This window comes from Solea solea, chromosome 5, assembly GCF_958295425.1.
Source record: "Solea solea chromosome 5, fSolSol10.1, whole genome shotgun sequence".
Classification (NCBI taxonomy): Eukaryota; Metazoa; Chordata; class Actinopteri; order Pleuronectiformes; family Soleidae; genus Solea; species Solea solea.
In genome coordinates this window covers 19013639-19037832 of record NC_081138.1, presented here as the reverse complement: position 1 = coordinate 19037832, position 24194 = coordinate 19013639, and the positions used below count along the sequence as shown (strand labels likewise).

Here is a 24194-nt window from a genome sequence, read left to right as displayed (position 1 = left end):
CAGGGAGAAAAACAAGAGAAGCAAAGAAGCAACACCATGAAATTCAGCACACCAGTATTGAGAAAATAAATAAATAAAAGCAAGGAGACAACAATAACAACTTAACTGAACAATGCCATGTTAAACTTTCAGTTTGTCGAACACTGTCAAACTACCTGCAAAACAAACTAAATAAAATTTCCATCCACCTCAGCTGAACTCTCGGTTTAGTGCTTTGTAAGATAAAACAAATAAAGGTGGACACGTTAGCATGCTGACATTAACATTCATCTCAACTCATGACAACGTCCAGACCTGGTTCTGTGTATTTTATTTTTTTAAAACCTGATTTAATGTCCTTGATGATTCCTTAAATTATTCAAAATAACCGGGGTGCTTACTACTATTAAGTTATTGGCAATAAAGTAAATATGCAGACACCTGTATACCTGACATACAGGTATACAGTGGCCCTTGTTTTAATGTTTTGAATCGTTTACTTATTTAGAGCACGATAATAACACATTGTATTTGCTTTCCTCACGACTAACTCTCGCAAGACTGGTTTTCCTTGACAGGAACTATTGTAAGCATACTTGCGAGCATGTGAGAGTATATGTCTCACTTCCGAGTCCTTTCTCGAGTCATGATTTGGCTAAAGCACTGAAGACATAACAAAATGTGAAAGGAGATGTCTCAGAAATGCTGCTTTTCTTAGACATTACCTCAAGAGTTTGCTCACTGGGGTAACTCACAGAACTGTGTCTGATCACGTTTTTAATGTTTTTCCATTTCCTGCTTTTTTGTCTTACTGCGTCCGAGTTAACACAACTGGGTAGTTCTGAAATCATCCATGCTTCATTAAATGAAAAGAAAGAAAACCAAACCAAGACAAAACAATTGAATTCATAGGATTCCCTGGCCTTTTATTAAACAACTATTAGAAGGTAAGGAGTGAAAGATTTGTGTTATTCATTTGTATATCGAACAGAGGAGGGATGCACACCCTTAGTGAATACACAAACTCATAACACATAACAACTATTATGAATATGAAGTGTACATGCACATTTCTGCTGACGTTTTCTATAATAGCTTTGGAACGATGATTCCGATCATTAGCGGTAACATTACATTAAGTTACTCATCAAATAGCAAACAGTTCTTTCATGATCCTATTACTGATCATCTTCCTTGAAAGTAACTTCATTTTCTTCTGTCAAAAAGTCATTAATGGCCAAACCAGTCTCCCGTTAAAAAGCTGCACTTTGGAAAGAAAGCACTGTACAGGCCTGACATGGCAAACGCCCTCAACTACTCCAATTTCCACCCTGGTGTTAGCAACAAAACCAAGAGGCAAACACAGCTGCCGTACAGAGCTAAAATACAGAGAGGGACGGATTTGAAATAGCATTGCCTGGCAACGGCCTGCTAAGCTCTTAGCAGCTGCTTGGTCGGGACGCATACTGATGGAGACACATACGCATATGCAGTCAAAGCAACACTAAAACTTAATGTAATGGAATTTCTTCGTAGCATCAGAAAGGTTAAGAGCACTGCGTCTTACATAACCGAGGACGTTAATTGCTACTCTGTATGACTGAGGTGTTTTCTTGACTTAAACTTTAATGTGCCTTTAATGTGGTGAACTCTTGTGTTCACCACATTAAATCTAATTTCGATGCAGAGGTCAAGATTACAATACTCTTACGTTAACTGCAACTCATTTTTATTACCACATTATTGATGGCTATTACAAAAGACAAATTTGGCTAAAGCTTCAAAACGCAGAGCGGCCTCCATTATTTACAAAGAAAAGCGTTTGGAATAAATAGGGCTCCTTCGTCATCATCAATTATCAATAAATGATATGTTTTATTTGTCCTGGCCAAATCTGAACGTAAGACTAAATTTAAGCCAAATCCAGGACAGTTAAGTGTGACAGTGGTTATTGTCCTACTAACCCCATCTGTGTATCAGTGCATTTTGATGACTGAGGGGAAACAATGAATAACACAGCGACAATGACACAATGTTGTGTCCAAATCTCCATTCTCACTCATAAGTATGTTGTTCACACTGACTGGCATGGCAAAACACAGTGCAATATACAGTATGCATCTGTAGGATGCGCTCAAAATGGTCAAAATTTTGAGTGTACTCTCAACCATTGCCATCTCAATTATGTAGCAGTGGGACAAAGCCCGCTAATATAATTCAAATTTATGAAAATGGTGGTAGAGGAAGGACACGTTGATGGTGGTAGAATAACAGGGGGCAAAATACAACAAATTAAACCTTTTTTATTCAGAATCAACATGCCTCATCAAAGACATTCAAACAAAACAAAACAAAAAGGCTAATACCTTGAATTTTCAGGGAATTTTAAGTGCACAACAGAAGATCTCTCCCACTCGGCTCTAGTATGGGCTACGACCCCACACCAAAGCTCTGCATCCCCATCGTACCCACTCCCTGGACTTGACAGCATCGCCTCCGGGTGGGGTACCCAACTCTCAATTAAATCAGATAGATTGCAGAGAGAGGTGACTTATCGACTCCTTACATGACTTGTCCACTTGTGCCACAGGGTATGTTGCACATGTGACAAAAGCATCATATTTTAGACCTAACACCAATTTAGCAAGTCTTTCCTCCTGCTTTGAAATACACGTTTGCGGCACGACAGAGAAATATAAAGAGAAGACACGTTTTGCTGGGAATTTTGGTGGGAAACGTCTTTATTTATAACGTCTTCCAAATGCTGTCCCTATCACATTGTTGATTCACAGTCTGCCAGAGACACTTGTGACATCCGAAAGTGCATCTTGATGGTTCTCATCAGTCGAATCCATAATTACCAGTAATCAGCAGTAAGCAGAGCACGGCACATTGTGATTTGCTGTCATAGTAGGCGACGCCACAGAAATCACTTAAGTTCAGCCGCCTCTATCTGTGACCTCATTTCATATTCCGGAAATAGCTTCCTCTCACCTCACACTGCTTACACACGTGGCAACATGTTCCATGTGCACGCACACACATGAGGGTGGAGTATGACATTTAGACAATTTCTCCTGCAATAGTGGGCTGTTATGAAGGACCATTTCAACATCAAACACTCACAGCCAGCAGGAAGCTCTGTTCCCCTGTGGGCACTGCATGAATGGAGTGTGTGTGTGTCTTTCAGTGAATTTCAAGCCTACCTTAGGTAAAGAGTGGTTGGGCTGTCAGCTGCACTAAAACATGATCATAAGTATATAAAAATGGTCTCATAGTCTAACCACATCTTGCTGCATGAAAGCATAGCTTTTGTCGTCGTCATCATGGCAGGGGGTCTCTGAAAAGCAGCGGGAACTTTGCTTTTAATCTTTGTCATTCTATTACTGACTGAATATGATTTAGTCCGTACTGTCAAGATGACATTTTTATGCCGGTGTGGAAATCAACCTACAGTCAAAATGGAAGCACTTTAGCTGAATTATTGTGCTATCACAGAAACAGTTACTACACCAAAGAGATCTAGATCGTCACATGGGTGTCACTTTTGGAAATGAGAAGCAGGCTACTCATCATCTCTGTGGCTGACTGGCTCATAAAATATCATGCTCCTTCAAAATGATAATTTCAGTTCAGGCTTGAGACTAACAGCGTCTCATCATTCTGGGTATGAAAGCAAAGTAACACCTCTATACACCCTATGACGCTTCTGGGACAAATAGGATTTAATCACATTTTGCTTATTCTAAACCAGGGGTCTCCACCAAGTAGCTCGTGAGCTCCCAGTAGCTCCCAGTCCCTTTCCAAGTAGCTTGCCAAAGGTTTCAATATTTGAATAAAAACCTGCTTACATTTTTATCCATCAAACTCAGAGGTGTCCAGTCCCCTTGTAACACTAAATGAAAATAAATTTGCCAATTAGCTGTCAATCCAACCGTTCTGCTGCTGTAAACTTGATGGATATATACTCGTGTGAAGTGATACATGTGGACAAATAATAACAAAATGAAAAGTAAATAATTCATAATATTGATAGTGTTTTTGTAAATGCATTGTTTTTTTTTGACAGCAATAATATGTTAATTCAATAGTGCGTGAGATATACTATGCACATAAATAATAAATGCACATGCAGGTGAACTGCATACTATTTTTGTAATGTTTATTGCAAAAGGTGACTTGTGGAAACTAACATTTTGTAAATGTTCAAAATGAGCTCATTGACTTTGTTTGGTTGGAGACCCCTGTTCTAAACTGACAAACTGAAGTGAACGATGACCAGTAACTGCAATGAAGCGCATCTTTTCTACGACTCAGCATAACCTGCAATGCTGTGGTGCGGTGTGGCATCACGCTGTTTCATTTTAATTGTCTCCCCCTCATTTGTGGCAGAACAATGTATGATGCTTTGCTTTAACAAAACAAAACGATGCCACGTTCTGTTCTTCATGCCCAAATAAAAACACAGAACGAGGTAAATTAAGGCCAAATTGGATGTACTTTTTTCTAAGTGGATTAAAAGCGTCACCGACTGTTTGCTAATGCTGTTCTTGGCTACCAAAAGCATTTTTTTTCATCAGGTTTATTAGACTCCATTTACACCTGGTACTAAAATGCAGACCATATCTATTAACCTGCATCTTTAGTGTCCACATTAAGATCCAATTTATATCTTATCGCTGTAGCCAACTCATCTCACATCCTGCCTTATTTACAATGTAAAAAGAGATGATGGTAACCATGAGGAGCTGGGTTATTGTCTTTGCTTTTTTGACCATTCTTGTCATCATCCACGGGTGTTTTGAATAACACAAGGGCTGAAGAGAGGACTGATGTTATTGTTCACTCATTCATTGTCTCCCGCTTTATTGCTCACATGAGTGTCGCGGGGGTGGTGGAGCAAATCCCACCTGAGACAGGGCGAAAGGCGGGGAACACCCTGGACAGGTTGCTAGTTGAATGACATGCACACAAGGGAAACGCTGTTAGTTAATATTTGCTGGAATTTGGACATGAACAAGTTTACTATTAATACATTTGGAACAGATCTGCACTGGTTGGCAGGTCTGAGTTGGGGCTCCAGGGCTCTGAACTGCATGACATGAGCACAGCAGTGATCAGAGCTGTGCAGCAGTCAGAGAGAAGTAATTTCATATGATGTGCTCTAAAAAGCACATATGAATCTAACTGCAAAGGCACAGTTTACCATCATCACATTTACTAGAGCTGCATCTATACTGATTCTGTTTTGTCTTGAACCCATTTATTTCATAGCACAAAATAAATCTTTTTATTAAATTGTTTTTTTTACTTGCTCAGCATTTTTTTTATGCCAATAGAGCCCTGTTAGTGGTTCCAACTGACAAACCAAACAGACAAAAACTTGGCAGCTATCCTTGAAAACATGAATGCATTTCTGATCAACTCTGACACCTAAATCAATTTCTGAGTGGATACAATATTAATTTATTCCAATGGACAGTTTTAAAAACTGGCCACAAGGTTTAGCAAGGGGTGGTGGCAAGTAATCATACTGATTTAAGTACTTGTTGTCTACTATACACTATCTTAATCCATTGATTAAAATTCCTGTCTATTTGTTTCCTGGATGAATACTGGATGAATAATAATGAAACGCAGAGTACAAATCCTGTTTGAAGAGCAGAAGTAGTGGAGTTACGGCCTGTTACTGACAAAGTTTAAGTGTTAGCGCTAATGGATGGATGGAATTTACTCTTGATGGAATTTACTGCTAGCAGGCCTCCATTTTTGGGGGCTGTATTTGTTCATTTAGTTGAATTATGTAAACTCTATATATGTAACGTCTGCAAGATACATCAGACCTCATTCACTAATATGCCACAGTTGGAAAGAACAAAAACAAAAGGGACCAAACATTCATTGGTCAAATGGGGATTATTTAAAAAAAAAAAGGGCAGAAATTGTCCATAACCTCTAGTATACAGTACACTGTGTGGTGCCCATTGTCAGTGTCTCATCCCAAAATTCATAAAAATTCCCCGAGTTCAGTAACAAAGCAACAATGCAATAATAAATCTAAAACTTCTTGTGCAAAGCTGCACGACACAGAACAGCAGCGGCAGCAGCAAAGAAAGAGGAAGAGGAGGACGACATCAGTTATACTTGCACAAAATGTTTATGGTGCGTACTCATTAATCTGTCTGGATGAGTTCATGGCCTGCAATGACAAACGCATAATATATTAATCTAGTCATTTCTCCTTCTGGTTTCTTTTTCTCCGGTGGAAACATCCGCTATTGTTATGTTTTATTCGCTGAAAAAAAAATTAAAGCAACGTGGAAAGAAAAGCAATTATGTGCGAAAACAAAGAAACAAAGACCTATTATTCCAATATCTGGGGATTTTGCTAAGTGTGCACTGAGGTTGGAAAAGTAGTCCCCGATGTTGTATAATAGCGTGTTTCTCAAAACAAAACCAATACAATTATATAAAAACTGACTAGAACCTCAAATGTGTACATTTGGACATCCTCACTAACTCTGTGCAGCATTCTGCACACATTACTATACTGTCACATCACCTTGGCAACACAACAACATCGTCTCCCTGTCCCGTTCTCTCTGACACAAATACTGTAAATGCACCATCCCTTTCAAGCCCAATCCCTCAGAGAGCCCTAAACACTAACAAGGAAGATTTAATTAATTTTAAAAATAAATGGGAGGGCAAAAAACGGGCTATTATCTCTGTGCTGAAGGGTGGTAGTTTTGTGTTTCCATGGAGAGAGTACATCCAGTGGTTTTCAGACAAACACTGTGGACTTGATGCAACCAAAATATATGGAGGGAAAAACACGAGAAAGAAAAGGTCTGATTGCTCTCTTGTGTGTCTGCTCTTGCACAATGAGGTAGATGGTCAGTACTTTGCTGCACGATTTGAGAATTCTGGGTCACATTTGTAAATGGCATGGGGCCAATTTTGCAAAATGTCTCACCACGTACAACGCGAGTCCTCGAACAAAGAGCTTTTGCTGAGGCATAATACACATTTGGACACAATGTGTCAAGACACAGTGGACACATTGTGTTGAGATTTCTTTACATTGTCACGTAAACAAGAAATCCTTTTGAGCATGCCACATATACAAGTGCCATCTCATCTAACCATGTGTCACACAGAAGTTCTTTGGGAGTAACGCTATTGCAGGGAGAAATCCAGACAAATATCAGTGTCCCTGGACCTCACGGCATTCTCTCTCTTATTGCAGGTGTCTTCTCAAACAGTTAAGATCTGTTTATATTATGTGTAATAGATGGCGTTTAATCAGAAGTGAAAGCCCAGAGGTGGGTGATAAGGTCTGATCGGTATGTAAGAGTCAGTTTAAAGAGCTAAACGAGGAAGAGGAAGACCGTTAGTGCTGTTACCCACCACCCACGCTATGCTCTATTATACAAACACAATAATATGCCACACACTCTATGACCAGAGGAGATTTTAGCGCTTATACAACTACAACAGCAAAGAACAGTGGGAAAGTCGACTGATATCTGAATCTCTCCATATCTGAACGCACACACAAGTGACCTTTAAATCTTGACGTGAGCTAAACAACAGAATGAGAATAACCGTGGACCTCACCGCCCACACACAGAAAAAGTGGATGGTCAAGTGCTAAATCCATTAGAGAATTATGCATTATTAAAAAAATACATACAATGTTAATGCTGTATGTACAAGGATAGCATTTTCTGCTGTTGCTGTCAATTCATTTTGCATCTCTGGAAATATCACAGCACACAGACCAAACAAACTTAAATCTACAAAACAAAACAACAGAAACTAAATCCTTCTTATACTCAGCCTGAAGGCGCCCTTTGGTGTCCCCCAGCCATATCTGAGCAGGTGGGGGAAAAAATGCTGTTGAAAATATTTGATGCAAAATGTCCTTAAGTTCCCAGGGTCTGGTGTCTGTAAAGGAGGATATTCCAAAGGAGACTCAGCTTTTCTAACAAAAATATACTATGACATTTGCGTAATAAAGAAAAAGGTCTTGGATTTGTTTGATAAAAACGTCTCATTGGAATCAAATTTTTCGAGCTTTTAAATTTTGCTGTTTCCACAGTCTATGCAAATATTAAGCCAACAATCGAAAAGGGAAATTCTCGAGTGTTTAAATTCGATTAGACCATTCAGCCTTTAAAAGACAACAAGACATGCCTGCTGAAATGTAAGACAAGCATTCAATGAATTGCTCATTGTCTCAAACACTTCTAACATTTAAAAAGTCAAATAAATAGGGATGAAGTTATGCCAAGAGCTGACGCAGAAAATCGACAGAAAATTAAGGAAAATATCCCTTTTGTATTTTTTTAATACCAAAACATAATGTAGAGTGAAGAACAAGTCATTTACATTAAAACTGAGTCTACGTACTGCAGATTCCTTTACAAATAAGTCTGTGAGCAGGCTCAGTGAAAGAGTGTTAAACCATCGTCTCTATGAGTGGTACAGTCCCTTGGGATTTCATGGTCTCATCTGACTGGTGGTCATCTGCCGAGGTTATAGGTCACTGTAAATGATAACAGCTTGGCTTTCTAAAAGCCTCTGATCGGGAGGAGTGCTGATGTGGTTTGCAGTGAGGTTGTGTGGAAGGTGATCTGGCTGCTTTTTTTTCCCCAAATGCTTGAGAAATATATTCATCTGACACGTTCATGCATGTAATTATATCCATGTCGCCTTAAGCAGATCACACATTAAAGCTGACCCATGTGCCTTTTAATCAGAACATGGACGCCACAGTGGGGAAAAAAATACAAACAAACCAACAACAAAAAAAAAACGTGATTGCTCTTGAGTGTAATCGCATTTCTCTTCAAAAAGCTTTTCTATGGGATTTGAGTCAAAGCTTATTGCTGGCTAGGTTTTTTCCTTTTTTAACAATTTATTTGGTGGTGGATGTGTGCTTCAGATTTCTATCAGAAGATGCCATTTCTATCTAAATAGAAATGACAAACATAACACAAAAATGCTGACACACATGCATGCACAAAATATGTGCACACACACAGATGCAAAGTCACTCACTCACTCACCGGTTCCAACGCTTGAAAATAAAACGGATTGATACATTGGCTTTGCAGAACATTTCGACCTCTCCATATTTCATCAATAACCAATCGGGAACAACAACATAACAATGTTCTAAATGTGTAAACTGCAGCATAAACGACAGAAAATGAGGATGCCCTTATCACCACACACCTGCAGCTGCTGTAATCAAACACCATTAACAGGACAGGTCAACCTCTGTCCCCAGCAGATTTTACGGATTACCACTCAATAGCTTGTGGGAGAGACCTACGGCGGAGAGACTGTTAAGATCCAATGTTCTGAAGAAGTAACCATCTCGTTGTTTTTCCTTCCTGCGGTCAAAAAAATCATCATGCATCTCGACACAGCTGTGCCACATCACATCATAGTGACATCAGTCCACAGTTGTCCAAGCTGTGCCAGAAACGCCTCAGCTATATCACAAAATGTGTCTACAAATGACCTCCCAACTCTCTATTATGTTACATCAATTCCACAATATTAATCTCATCTCGAACCCTCTTTCCTTTTGCCTTCCCATTTTGAACACTGCATTTGTTTTGCTGGGATGGTTACACCAACTAGCAGGACTTGAATCTGAAAAGCAGCTATAAATAACCAGTTGGAAGGACAAGGAGGAAGAGATGGAGAGGGAAGAGAGGGGAGGAAGGAGAACGATGGAGAGGGAGTAAGAGTAAAATAGGGCTGTAAATTATATGCTAAGCAGAGAGCATTTGGTGAAAAAGACTGTAGATTTTTGCTGCATCCAAAACAGGTAACTAGACAAAACGTATTTTATAAAATGTCTGAACAAAATTGACTCATTCTCAACACTCAAACACATCCTTGGTGATATTGATTGTGGTAGAGCAGAGTGACATGTGGGGACCACTACACCAGTCGACTACTCTCTACACCAAAGAAGTCCGCAGTCAAATCACAATTTGTAGTTTATGGGCCTTGCTATGGCACACAGTGGTAGTTATGATGTCTGGTTTCACAGTGTCAGGGGTTCAATGCAGAATGAATCAAAACCTCTCAAACTTTTAAAACTATTCTTCTTTCCAACCTTTCATCCACTCATTTCTCCATATGCCGATGATGTGACTTCATAAAGAGTGCTGTCATAAAGACTATGGTTGAGTACCGGATTACAATGCTCAGGCTTAAAATGAGAAGGAAATTAAGAAAAGAGATGGAAGAAATAGAGAGGCTATAGCTTTTGTGATTAAAGCTGGTGAGACAGAAGTCATTTCCAGATGAGGGTGAGCACAAAGAGTTAAGCTGGACAGGACTTACTGGTGATTATGTAGAGCCTAGACGGGTAAGGGTTCAAATGTACATGTTTGTGTGAGTCTTTTGAAGCTCATCTTACTATTTCTGACAGAACAAGCACTCTCTAAGATATGCATAAACACATATACACAAACCAGAACAATCAGTATGCATCGACAATCCCAGCCTTGACCCTTTCAACTATCTTATCTTCATTTCTGGGGCAAGATAATCTGCACAGGTCTTTCAAAACACACACATATACTCACACACACACAAGTGTCCAAGTGCTTATGTCCTAGCACATGCTATAATGATTTTTAAATGGGCTGGCTTATCACACTTGTCATGTCCATACACTGAAGAACACACTTACCTTAGCTGTTTTCAGTCACACTTAGTGCTCTGGTAAACTGGATGGTAATGATGTCACACTGATTTCTCAGTGTCAGATCAAAACTACTATATTCTGTTGCCAAGGACATCTATTTATATAATGACTATTATCTAATGGATTATCAATGAGAAGGTTTAGGGGTTGTCTAAAATCTAAAAATCCAAAATGGTAGGTTAATTAGTAAATATTAAGTATTTGTGTATCTAATGTGTATTGGCATTAAAATATCATCATATTTTATTCATTATTTTAGCCTGGTAAATTTAAACTATGAAAGTAGAGGATAAATGGAGAAACTGATAGTAATGGAGACATGTTTTTTTTTTCCCTACCATAATAATGTGTCAACTTGTAGAGCAATTTCACAATAACTCAATGAGTAAATCCACCCTCCTTGCTTGTCATCTCAGGGAAACATTTATACTTTTGAAAGCTTAACAGATTTGCATAAAGCCATTATGCTGTATAAGTTATGAGGTTCCAATCAATTCAATGTTGTGTTCTTCTGGGATACTATAGTATAATCTCATCAAAATGTGAATGTTGCACGACAAATTCCAATGTAGGTTACAAATTATGTGTGACTTCGTGATAATTGGAAAAAAAAAAAAAAAAAAAAACTTGCATGAAATCTGATGATTCTTATGGTATTAGTTTCCTGATGCCGGGGTAATAATGCATGAAAATGTGTTTATATGTAACTGTATTCCACATATTGCATATGAAGGCCCTCAACCTGCATATGCTGACAATACTGTGTGCGACATGATTAGTTTAAACGGGGTTCTGAGACATAACTTGATATGATTCCAAGGGAGTCCCAGCAAAGTAAGGATTATCTTAATTTAAGCAATACTTAATTCATGGACTAAACACTACAGAATCTTAAACAAGGCTCTTGCGCTAACTTGTTATGAGTATAAGCCAAAATGACAGTCACCCCATCAACAAACATGGCCCCCATTTCAGTAGTTCTGAGACAAAACATCAAGTGGCTTCTGTGTGTTTGTGTTTTTCGCTTGCCTGCCACTGGTGTTGCGGAGGATCACTAGAGCATCAGGGAAGCCATCCAAGTTGTAGTCACCAAGGTGCAGGGTCAGAGGTTGGTTGGGTTTCCCAAGTACAAAGCTCCAAGTTGTGTCCCTCTGCTGGAAATCCATCAGTACTGGTACCCACTGCAACAGCACCAAACACCCAAATATTTGAATCAGAATTGACAAGTAAACCACTGGACAGAACAATAATGAAAACAAAGGGCAGGAAGATGCACCACACCATTAGCACGACGTCACTTAATTCATTTAATTTTGTACACACTGTATGCCTACAGGTTCATTTTCACACCGACACTGTCATACATGTCTTTACATTCACGTCACAATAAAATCAATTCTAATAGCAATGTGTAACATACAGTATAATCACATATTCTTCATTTCTAAATAGAAGCCAAGTACTTCCTTAAGTACTGACTTACTTAACAGTTTGAGAAACCAATAATTTCCCATTTTTCCCTCAACAACTATGGAAGAATGGAAAAAGAAATAAACTAACCACATTAGCTGATAATGGGGTAAATGAATCTGAAATCGACATGGTTATGAATTAAAGAATGAGCCTCGGCGTGGGGGAAAAGAGTGTGTAGCCTACCACCTCTTAAGAGATTTGGTGGTCGGTGAATTTAGAGCCTTCCAATTCTGCTCCACTCTCAAGGTCTCAATTGGATCAGTTTAAGGAGTTCACTGCTCAGAATGATCAAAGATTTGTTGAAAATAAAGTCTGATAATAGCTTAAAGCATCACAAAGTAGAATTCCAACCTTCAAATAATGTCTTCAAGATTATTTTGAGGGTATATCAACTTACAACAGGGTGAATGGCACACCTGTTAAAGCCTGAAGTTTAAGTTTCAGGTCAATGTCACAAAAAGAAGACAACATTATACTTTAATGTCAAAAACTGATTATACCCTCTGAACTATTCTTCACTTCAAGATTGACTTATGAATCCTATATTTAGAAACTTATTTTGTTGGTGGGGATGACTAAAAAAATAAACCATTGAGCTCATCAGAACTCAACAAAAGTGAATAAAAGAAATGATCTAGATCTAATAATAAACTGCATAACGGCGGATCATAGCACTGCAACTTTGCTTTTCACGTGAATAGAAATACTGAGGAAGACCTTTTCACCAGACATTAACATGACATATCTATCTCATTTCGATGATTAAGTTGTTGGGGTAATGGGGCCCCCAAGGCGGTCTTGTTTTAATGCTACATCCCAACACAATGGGAAACAGTCGAGGTAAAGAGGTGCACACAGTGAACTTTTTATAAACAAACAGTCCACTGGAGACTGCACTTTAAAAATCCTCACTGCGCCCATTATCGCCTCACATTTAATATAAATGCTATTTCACCAAGCAGGTGTATTGTTTCTCAAACACCCTAAGCCTTCACTCTCACCATTAGCATTATAATACCTTTCCCTGCCACTCTTTCTTCAAGAACTGCACAAAATACGGGCAAGTGTGACAAGAAACTGAGCTATTAAAGGAATACGTCACTTATTTGCATTTAGCTTTGTATTACTAGAATAGGGGTAGTATTTTTGAAAAACACTGTGCTTCCCAACCTCAGTTTCCACTGAGTTGAGAAATATCTTCAGTCTTTTCTCTACGTGCCCACCAGTGACACATGGTCCTGTTAGCGCAACTGTTAGCAAAGATGGCGGACACTGTTTTGAAAACTGAGGTTGGGAAGCACAATTTTTCAAAAATACTATTATTTTAGTAATAAGCTAATTGCAAATCGGAGAATTATTCCTTTCAATTTCACTTGGCCCAGGAAAGGTTTACTGTAACTGCTCGTATATTCCCAGTGACTTAATTATTATATTAGAGTTCCAACCAGTGACAGGATTGAAAGTCTCTCTGTTTGCAGTAATGCCAATTCAATGAGTTGTTATCCAGATTTGCTGTGGATCATATACAAAGAGACACAGAGAGAGAGAGAGCATTATCATTCCTAATTTACGCCCCAAAAAAGTGTTCATTCCTAGGTAGCACAAAATGTTCAGAACAGAATTTGAATACTTTATTAATCCCAGCGGGGAAATTGTGATTTTGGGTATGGGAAGACTGGGTGTTCAGGTTGGTACAAATGAAGCTTTTGTTTTTGTTTCAGTGCTACAGAGTTTAATTCCAGCTCTTGGCACATACTACTGTATTGTGCCATGTGCAAAATCAATGCCTTGTTCATTTCTTCACTGCTCACTAAATAATAGACACTCAATTCCAAAATGGGAATAATTCAATTAGGTGTTCAGAGACTTAATCATTATTTTACATTATTGATGATGTAGTAAAAAAACATGTATTTTTGTTACCAAATACACATGGCCTTTAGCATGTTTTAGCATGTTTCTGGGCCACTGTGAGTACTGCAAAAACAATATACATGTTTCCAAAAATGTGTCACATAAAATGAACATAGATAAAGTATTAACTGAGACCTACTTGAACAAGGTTTTCTGCTAAGTTTGTGTTACTCAAGGCAACTGTTAAAATGGTCTACTTGTTTTGCTTCTTCTACATGCACGTCAACACGCACATAAATATAGAATTCAAATAAAATATGGTGCTCCAGCTCCACACATGCCAGTGAGACCAAATTCAAACAGCTAAACAACAAGTACATTTAATATGACGACTAAAGCTTAATATCTATGAGAAGATCCAGGGCTTTTAAGCACCTTCACATTCAAACATATAAGTATTTATTCATACATGTATATTGATTGATTTGTTTTGTGTTGAAGTGTCATGCACTCAATAGTGTCCAGCCCATAAGGGGCCACCATCTCACAATATAGACATTGACATTTGTAGTTCTACAAAAAGACACAGCAACACGGAAAGTCATCATTACTGAGATACAATATTCTCTTCCCACACATTTTCTATTAATCTGGCTCAGGCATAGATCTCATTGCAATCAGATATCAGCCAAAATGAATCAAGGTTCTTTCCCTAGACTTTTTCCACTGCTCGGTGTACCTAAGGCAGTGGAGCAGAAAATGAAATTCATCCTCAACAACATTCAAATCACATAGCACAGAGTGTCTTTGCCTGCATTCAAACACACTGGCAGCCTCTTTCAACACCTGGTCATGTATTATACATTGTACATTACATTACATTACATTAAAGGGTAAAGAAATTACGAAAGATCATTTCAATTATTTATAAGTGACACACAGTTATATATGAGATACGTAACTAATAAAGAATAATGAATACAACAAATGGTTGCATTGGTGTCTTGAAACAAGTTAGAGTATCAAGGAAATGAATGCGAATCAATTTAATATCCCATGTAGTTTTAAAGCTATGGATACAGAGCTGTGTGTGTGTATCCTAGAGATGTGCATGGCCAGATGCTGGAGATTTAAATTATTCATGAATGTTAAATAGAGAGAGCAGGTGCAGAGGGGAGTCACTGGAGAGACAGTGACCAGAACTGCCACTAATAGCTCTTAATAAGAGTGGCACGTCTGAGAAAGACAATCACAGTCTATTATTAATCAGTCTGAAATGTATTACTCAAGCTGTGATGTTGTTGATCTTAGTTACCTCCAAACCAACAGCGCAGACTATGCAAACAGAGGCAGTGATGTAGAGGTAAGTGTGGCAGATATAGCGGTGGTAGTAGTGAAGGTAATGCTAACGAGGGAATGCCTCAGTGGCCCCCTGTCAAGGGATGGTCATCGTCAACAGCCCTGTTTGTGGTATCCATGGACAACGTTTGAAGTCACACCAGGGGTGAGGCGATTGTCGCTTTTGGGAACCTCAGAATTGGATCCAGTCAAGGACAGAGTTTGGGGATGGAAAAGGGTGGATTATCCCATGGATGGGGGAGTAAGCTGATGTCACAACTGAAGAAGAATGCTGCTTTTTGCCGTTCCAAATAATTTGCTATATAATAATTTTTTGGTCTGAATCAGAAAACTTTGTTGTGCTTTAGCTTGATGGAAAAATCTAGTATTTGTAAAGCAGGCAGAAGAACCTTTCCTGCTGGTTGACTTAAATTTGGTCAGGAAGTGACTGTTGAACTGATCGAGGTATATTGACAAGTAATTATGCTTTCTACATACAGACCCGACCAACCACGACCTCTGTAGGAAACTTGGAATCAAAACTTGGAGATTTAATTCAATGCTGCTCAGTCAAGATTGGTTAAATGGCTGTTGAAGGCATTGTACTTTGACAGGCTGACTGCCTGCCATACAGTGGGATGGAAAGAGAGAGAGCGATAAAAGGCTGCTGCCAGTAAACACAGTGCAAGATATACTGTAGGCACACTTTCCTTTGTACACTCCGATAGGGGTGAAACCATGGTTAAAAAATTGCCAGGGGGGGGAAATGTGTTAATCTGTTAACTTTATTAAGTTTGAAGTAAAGAACGAGGCGAGGCGTGGAGAGAGAGAGAGGGAACTGGGAGATGGGACTGATAGGAAAGAAAAATTGGGAATTTCTGCTGACATATTTGTAAAAGTCTTCACCTAAAATGAGTGACAGCTCATTAGTTAAGGAGAGAACACTGGTAATCCCAATTTGCTTCAAATCGAAAATCCAGTAACTCTTTAATATAAAATGCCATACATAATAATTAATAATGATGATAATAATAATAATAATACATATGCCCTTCAAGTTTGAATGGTGAAACTGTGCTAATAAATATTAACTATAAATTAGTTCCCAAGTCAGCAATTATTCCCATCGAACAGGTGGTCACATTTTCCGACAGCAGCCACATCTTGAATCATTTTGTCTCCTTATTCCAAACAGCACATGGATTCTCTGGTGAGTTATCTTTTAATTGGAGTCCTTTGGTCTGTGCTCCGAGTCGCTATGACGTTTTCTCTCAGGACAGAGCGAGGCCTTTGCTGCCGTCAGCCTTATCAGCAGTCTACTGTGCTGCTGTTTACCCTCAGGCAATCAATGAACTGTCTGTTGCCTTTTTTTTTTTCTAATGCTGATTAGAGTGGACAGAGGAAGAGCATGGAAAATGCAGTAAAAAAGAAAAAAAAGGCCAAAATAAAGACACACAAACATGCACAGAATCTTTAAAGTTTTCGGTTAAAAACATTTCTATGCTCTCTTTTTCATTTTGGTGTGCCGTGGACGGCACTGGATGCACTGTATAATGATGGCGACGTGGCACAGCCTTATATGGAGAAGGATGTGGAGATATTGACAAATGGGAGTTATTGCACACCTTTGAAACAGAATCCGCCGCATTAGAGCAGTCCTTTGACTGTGAGAGACAGCGGATGATCATATCATACATGTGCACACCTTCATGCATATGCAAACATATAATAGACACTCGCTTAATTAAGCAGAACAAGATTAAGCCGCAAACTTCAAGAATCCATTATCATGGCTGTCTCGCTGTAATTGATAGATTATATTGCTTCCTTGTAAAGAAACTTGATTGTCTCCGTCAATTATAACCCGGTGACAATCCCAAGCAATGATGATACTGCGTGAACATACGGCAGAACAAAAGCAGACGATAAAAAAAAGACATGAGATAAGTCTTTTCCATTTGAGCAGAGGAGGAGAGCAGTAATGCAAAGCAGAGTGTTTACTCTGTGTTTTATTTTTATTGCTCAGCAGTCTCGCGCAGGGGGGGACTTTAAGGGAAAATATATGGGTGCGCATGAGGATATTTAAGATTTGTAATCCGTTCAAATAATTTCATATTTGAGAGGCTAAAAGGAAAACCCAACTTCAAACTTCAACAAATCATGTTACTTCTTGCCTGGGACTACAGAATAATTATTATCATTATTATTAGTAGTATTAGAGTACTTTAATAATACATTAATGTGTCCAAATGTCTCTCTTTCTAAACTGAGTTTGGACCTGACATTCATTCAAATGTCAACATATTAACATATTGAGTAGGGAATTGAACGACTCTCTGGTTGAGTGTTAACTGCATAGGTCCAAATGACCTAGTTTAATGGAGTAACTGAGATGAAGACAATGATGGGATTTGTACTGAAGTGGTAATCTGACACCATTAATGGTTGTTAAGGGATCCCGCATCCAAATGGCTTTTTTTTTCTTTCTTTTTTTTTTACCAAACATCAGGAAAACACAGTGTGTGTGCAGACAGTTCATTGTGGTACGTGTTCCACACACAAACCACGTACGTAAGCGTAAACAAACATAAAAACCAGAAGGGGCACCAAAACAGAACCCCAACACAAAATCATTCTCCTGACTTCAATGATGACTAAAGTGAAAAAAGCCACAGCACGCTCAGAGACTCCCATTGATTCAACTTGCTGGAGAGAGCTCCCGCTTCATTAGGCCAAGAAATTAAAATGCAGGCGGCCCGCGGTGAAGGTGGGAGGAGGTAGCTTGGTAGTTTGCACTGTAATGTGGGGAGGTGCTGCAACACTGACAGACAACAAGGCTGTCCACGTGATAAAATAGGAAGGGGGGGGGGGGGGGGGGGGGGGGGACAAGCACTTAATGAAGCAAAGGCTTCAAATGACTATAACACTCTTCACATTATAACCAGAGTTGAAAGACAGCATGGGTTTGAAATGACTAGTGGGTGGGAAGAGCACATGCAAAAGAGCGGTTTAGTTTGTCTTGCTATAATCATGGGCTGATTGATCATAGCATTGAATATGATATATGATATTGATTTACATACATATATATCTATCTCTCTCTATACATATATATATATATATATACACATATATAGTTATAGATATATATGTATATCTATCTATTAGGGGTGGAACAGTACACAAAATCCACGGTTCGGTTCATATCACGGTTTTGGAGTGACAGTTTTCTGTTTGGGTGTTTTTTTTTTCTTTTTTTATACTCTAAAAATATCATGTATCAGATCTATAGCCTAATAATATATATATTTTTTTTATCAGATATTCTTAAGGACATGCCATGCAATCATGCAAAAACTGAAATAATGAGGCTTCTTGATTAGGGATAAAGCACATCATTGTAACAATCCAGAGATTTTGAAACAGTAAGAGGACAGACATAGCTGCATTTACACGTTTATATTTTTATTCTAGTTTCCATTCCATTCTGTCACTGCTTGTGTCAGTGCTTCAGAAAGATGCTCACTTGTGTGGCTTTCATAAAGTTGGCAGGTCTGCAAAACGGAGCTTTTCATCTTCCACTCCGAATTAATGTAATGAGCAGTCACAGTTAGAAAACTTTCAGTGGCCCTGGAGGTCCATCCATCTGTAGTAAGAGCCACGTAAGCTGTTTCGGACAATTCTTTGACAATTTGTCGTCGTGTCTCTTCATAAAGTTCAGGAATTACTGTGTTGCCGAAGTGACGGCGGGATGGAATATCATACCGCGGCTCAAGTACTTTAATCATATGCTGAAATCCTGCATCCTCCACCACGACATAAGGCTGCACATCTTTCGCTATAAACACCCCCATTGCTTTACTTATGGCTTTTGCCCTGTCTGACTTCTCACCAAGTGCCTGTTTAAATGCTGCGGGGACTCGCTCTTCCTTGTGTTGTCGAGCGTCACACTGGGGTGATGTCTCCGCAGATGCGGTAGCATATTTAAAGTGTTGCCGCTAGCATAAGTAACGCACGTTGTGCAGTGCTTGCATGCAGTTACAGTTTTGTCCACCAACTTTTTGCCGCTGTCATCATAGGTTACAGTAAATCCGAAATGCTCCCACACAGGAGAACGTGTGTATATATATATATATATATATACAACCGTTTCTCAGTTGTAGAATAGGGTTAGGAGTACTACAAAGTATTACAGAGTGAATATTGAAATCAAGTTTGAATTAAAAAAAAAACATGGCAAATCAAACTGCTACCACCAAACTGCTTCTGAAAAACTGCAATTAGATCTTTTACCCAAATCATTCAGCCTAACTCGGGACTGACTTCAGAGTTATTAGTAATACATGGAGTTTTGTGAGTGCAATCATTTTTGACAAGCTATATTAATCCCGTGCTGACTTGTCATCTAGCTGCGAATATTCCCTACAAAGTTAAACAATTCCTTCGAATGACACCTCTGTTTCCCCACTCCAGCTGTCTACTGTTTGCTCCTTACATCAAACTTGTTGTGAAGCATGTGTTGTAAATATCCAACAGCATATTTGTTTCAGCAGACTGCTAATCAGTCCGTGTTCAAGTCTAGCTGCTTGGCAGCTCATTAAACCAAGCTAGTCACTTTGGTTCACTCCATCTGAATTAACGATGTGCAGTTCAGATCAGCACAAGGATTTATCAAGAATGAATATAATGAATAATAAACGTTAAATTTAATTTCCAGGTGGACACAAGGCAACAATCTGTCTCGGAAAAAGGACAGTCAAGAGTCACAGCCAGAGATGAAGTGAGACCATATGTCCTTGTGTCAGCTGGACAGGATGGGGACACGGTTACCTGCTGTCAGTGTCACCTCTCTGATCACTGACTGACTTGGATGACTGGGGGAAGCTGTCCTGACACTGCGTGGGCAGCGACAGTAGGCATCTGGCTTGGTCTTTATGAGGACAGTATGAGTGTTTTGCATTTGTGCAAAGTAGCACTTATCAAGAGAATAAATATGCATACACAGAAATATGCAACCAAAAACAGATGTATTTAAAAGAGTTCCGTTTGTTGCCACTGAAACAGACACAAAGCACAATAAATGGAAACATGGTGATCAGACAACGTATTATATCAGGCCTTGCTGTGACATTAAGGACATGTCTTCATGAACAATGATTTGCTTTTGTCTTCACGTTTGCCACAGAGCCCATGTCATATAATGTGCTGCTGCAAACTTGCTGAGAGAATGGGGCAGATAAGGGTAATCTGACCGATTGTTTACCATACATTAAGTTTATTAAGGTGAGCATGTCCTCATATAATAACATAATAGCATGTACAATAGTACAAATGTAATAATATAATAGTATTTATGCATTCTGCAGACAACTGATTATTAATACGCTTTATATGTGATTACCACTTTGCACAGAAAATAATATGAAGTATGCTTGTTTGTGAAGAGGGGCGGGGAGGGGCTATTCTGCAGATAACTTTATTTATCCTCTTAGGGCAATTCAGTTTCCACAGTTTCACCACTGCACACACAACCATTCACCGAAACACAAATCCAGAACGCATGAGGAAACACTACGTGGCATGTGGAAGACCGTACTAAGCACTATATTAAAAACGCAACATAAATAAGTTCAATAAATAAAGCCCATCGCCCTTAACCACAAGTTAACTGGGCTCTGCATTTAACAATGTAACAGCAGAAGGAACAAATGACTACGAGTGCGGGTTTGTCTTCCTGGGAGGTTTCATATAACGTCTTGGCACTAACGTAAATTCTCGTGGTTGATAATTTGATTAGAACAGATCAAAGAGATCCATCTATAAACTGTAAAACTCATTAAAAGTTTGAAAGATGTGATAAATCACTCAGCTCAACCACATAAATATTCCAGCGTTAAACTAGAAGTGAGCCACGCATTCGCAAGAGAACGTGCTCTCTGATTATCATGAGGTCTATACATTTTTTGCGGGGATTTCTTTACTACATTTTTCTTGACTGATATAACTCCCACAGACACATTACAACACCGCTGTCCGCAATAATATCCATTTATCCATTTACGGTACGGAACATGAGGAGCATAAAAAGCGAGGTTCAGGGCGCAATAAATGTAATCTGTGTGTCTATGAGGAAAGAGAATGAAGCAGAGAGGTGCTGGGAGCCTCCCGCGGTGTTCTCCATTATGGTGAACTAAAGGCCCTGGAGCTGCTGCAGAGGTAGGAGCAGAGCAATGGCTGAGACTGCAGAATGAATTGCTGTTTGCAGATGAACTACAGACACACGCTAGTTTCAGCTCAGCGGGAATCCCATGCACACCCAAAGGCATTTCGCTACATCTCTGCCTGTATACTTCTTCACTCTCCACTGCTCTTCTCTGCTTCTCCGTCTGTCTGATCTCCGTCTGTCTGATCTCAAAGCAGCGATGAAAGGACAATGACATTTATTTTGCCCTCACTTCTCCAATTGTCCTTTCCCTCCGCATCCTCTTTGTCCCTTCCTCACTCTCCTCCTTTGCGAAAGGATGTACTCTTTGTCTTTCCATTCCCCCCTTCTTTTCCATTCCCCCTCTCTCCCTCTATTTCCTCCATCATTGTTGGTGGGCAGGTGCCTCTAGGGACGACATCTGCTGACTAGCTGCAACATTAACATCGCAAGGGAGCCACTGTAACTGAGCCACACACACACACACACCCACACACACACACACCCACACACTAACATGCACAGGATGTGAGATCAAGCATAATTATGGCTCTGCAACTGTGTAAGTAATGATGAGCTGATGCGATCACATTACTGTGATGTAGATAAGCATATAAACTGTGTGTGTGTGTGTGTGAGTGGTGTTAAGGTAGGTTGTCTTTACAACTGTACAACGTTATCACCATTCCACAAAAGCACAAGCGCTGTGTTTTAGTCTCTGCTCTGCCCACCCTTCCCTCTCCGCCTGTCTCCTTCTCCGACAGTGATGACTGTCTCTCAAACACATACAACAGCCCACAAGACAACATGTGTTCACTTTAACCATCAGTGCCTGTACACCCCTCTGCCCCTTTCTCACACTCCCTTCCTTCAATCATTTTTTTTTTTTTTTGTTGCTGACGGGCAAACAAAAGAAGACATGTCCATAGGGAGTGTGCGCTTGTGCGCATCTCCAAAGCGTGCATCTGAGAGCACATGCGTGTGTATGGGGGCGGACATGCAGATAAGCCTGTAATATTTCTATTTTGGACTGAAAGAAAAAAAAAAATGGAAGCAAGTTCTTTGGTGGCAGAGGAAGGAAGAAAAAAGGAGCTGGGTCTCCTGCCAACTGGTAGGATGCAAGTGGGAAAAAAATAAAAGGAAAATCACACAAGATGGTACTGTACGTAGGCGGTGGAGGTGGTGGAGTAGATAGTATGTGTGTTGATTTGAGTGTAAGACCAAGAACATGTTTGAAGTTGCACATACATTAAATATTTCTCTATGTGTACAATAATCGGACGGGACTGTGTGTGTGTGTGTGAATATCTGTCACTTCCATCTTGCACAGCTCTGCAAACACTTCAGTGCTCACTGGATCAGCCACAAAGTCTTTGCAAGCAAAATCTATGTTTAATGCCTTCCTGAAATAGCCAATCGTTGAACAGCAAAACTGTGGCTCTGGCTTCAAAATGGAGCCACCGTTGACAGGGTTTATAAGTCCTATAAGTATTAATGAACGTGAAGAAGGGGGTGCTCCACCAAGAAAAAAAACCTGACATAAGGCGTTATTTGGGAAACTTAGTCAAGAAGTAACGACAAAAGCAGCCGTTTCGTGTTTCGTCTGGACATGCAGAATATGTGACTCCATCATTCATCTTCTACCGCTTTATCCTCCACACGAGGGTCGCGGGGGGGAGCTGTGCCAAGCTCAGTTAACATAGGGCGATAGGCGGGTCGTTTTCAAAATCAAGCCGTAGATCTTTTTCTTGACTAATTGATAAAAAGTGTGTATTATGCAGAAAATAAGAGGTGGTAAATACTAGTCTTTAAAATTATTTTTCTTCTATTTGTGCATATATATAATAATAACAACAGAAAAAAAGTAGACCAGCTCATTGAAGAGTGATACATAAAAAAGATATGGTGTAGAAAATACACTTATATAATAACTTGTGTGTGTGTGTGTGTGTGTGCTTTATTTACCTCTTGTGAGCCGGACTTGGCCAAGTAGATGGCACTGTGTTGACAGGTCTTCTCCAAACACACGGGGAGAAGGTGGTCCTGGTAGCCATCACCATCTGCCAGACACAGACACAGACACAGATTTCGACTGAAAAACAACAGTGGTGAATTGAACCAGTGGGAAGCCAGATCTTTTGTTTACTAAAACTGTGCTATTCTCATATTTTCACAGTTGACTTTGAGCACAGCACAGTTTCTGACACAAAGAAAATTGCTTCTGTTTTTTTTTTCTCTCTTTTTCTTCCAAGTGTGAGTTGGATCATAGGAACACCTGCTTGTTTGCTATGAGCAAACACACATCCAAGCAGCACTTGTCTCTTTGATGCCTTTAAATAATGTCAGTTGACTTGAAGTGTGATTTTCTCCACTGATTTCCATCACTATTAATTATCATGATCCTGTCTAGACGTTGAGGCTTCACATCTGATGTAGAAACGGGGACAAAGCCTCCCAAAATCGAAACGGCAGCTCTTTATCGCACAAAGATAGCAGAGCACCGGGTTCAGCTTCACATTATGCACACATAAGCAGTGTATGCAGCACGTTTCTTTCTATTACACGTCATTCACTCACTGTGAAGGCACGTGTACTGGAGGAGATGGAAAC

The 24194-nt window shown here is 39.5% G+C and overlaps 1 protein-coding gene across 1 annotated transcript in view; it reads right to left on the bottom strand.

Annotated features, from left to right (window-relative positions):
- Positions 1–24194, bottom strand: part of itfg1 (integrin alpha FG-GAP repeat containing 1) — a 114551-nt gene that overhangs the window by 48379 nt on the left and 41978 nt on the right. Inside the window, exons 9-10 of the mRNA XM_058630204.1 lie at positions 23550–23644; positions 11747–11898 (exon numbers count right to left, since the gene is read on the bottom strand). Of these exons, the coding sequence (XP_058486187.1) occupies positions 11747–11898; positions 23550–23644 (247 nt within the window). The remainder of the gene's footprint in view (positions 1–11746; positions 11899–23549; positions 23645–24194) is intronic.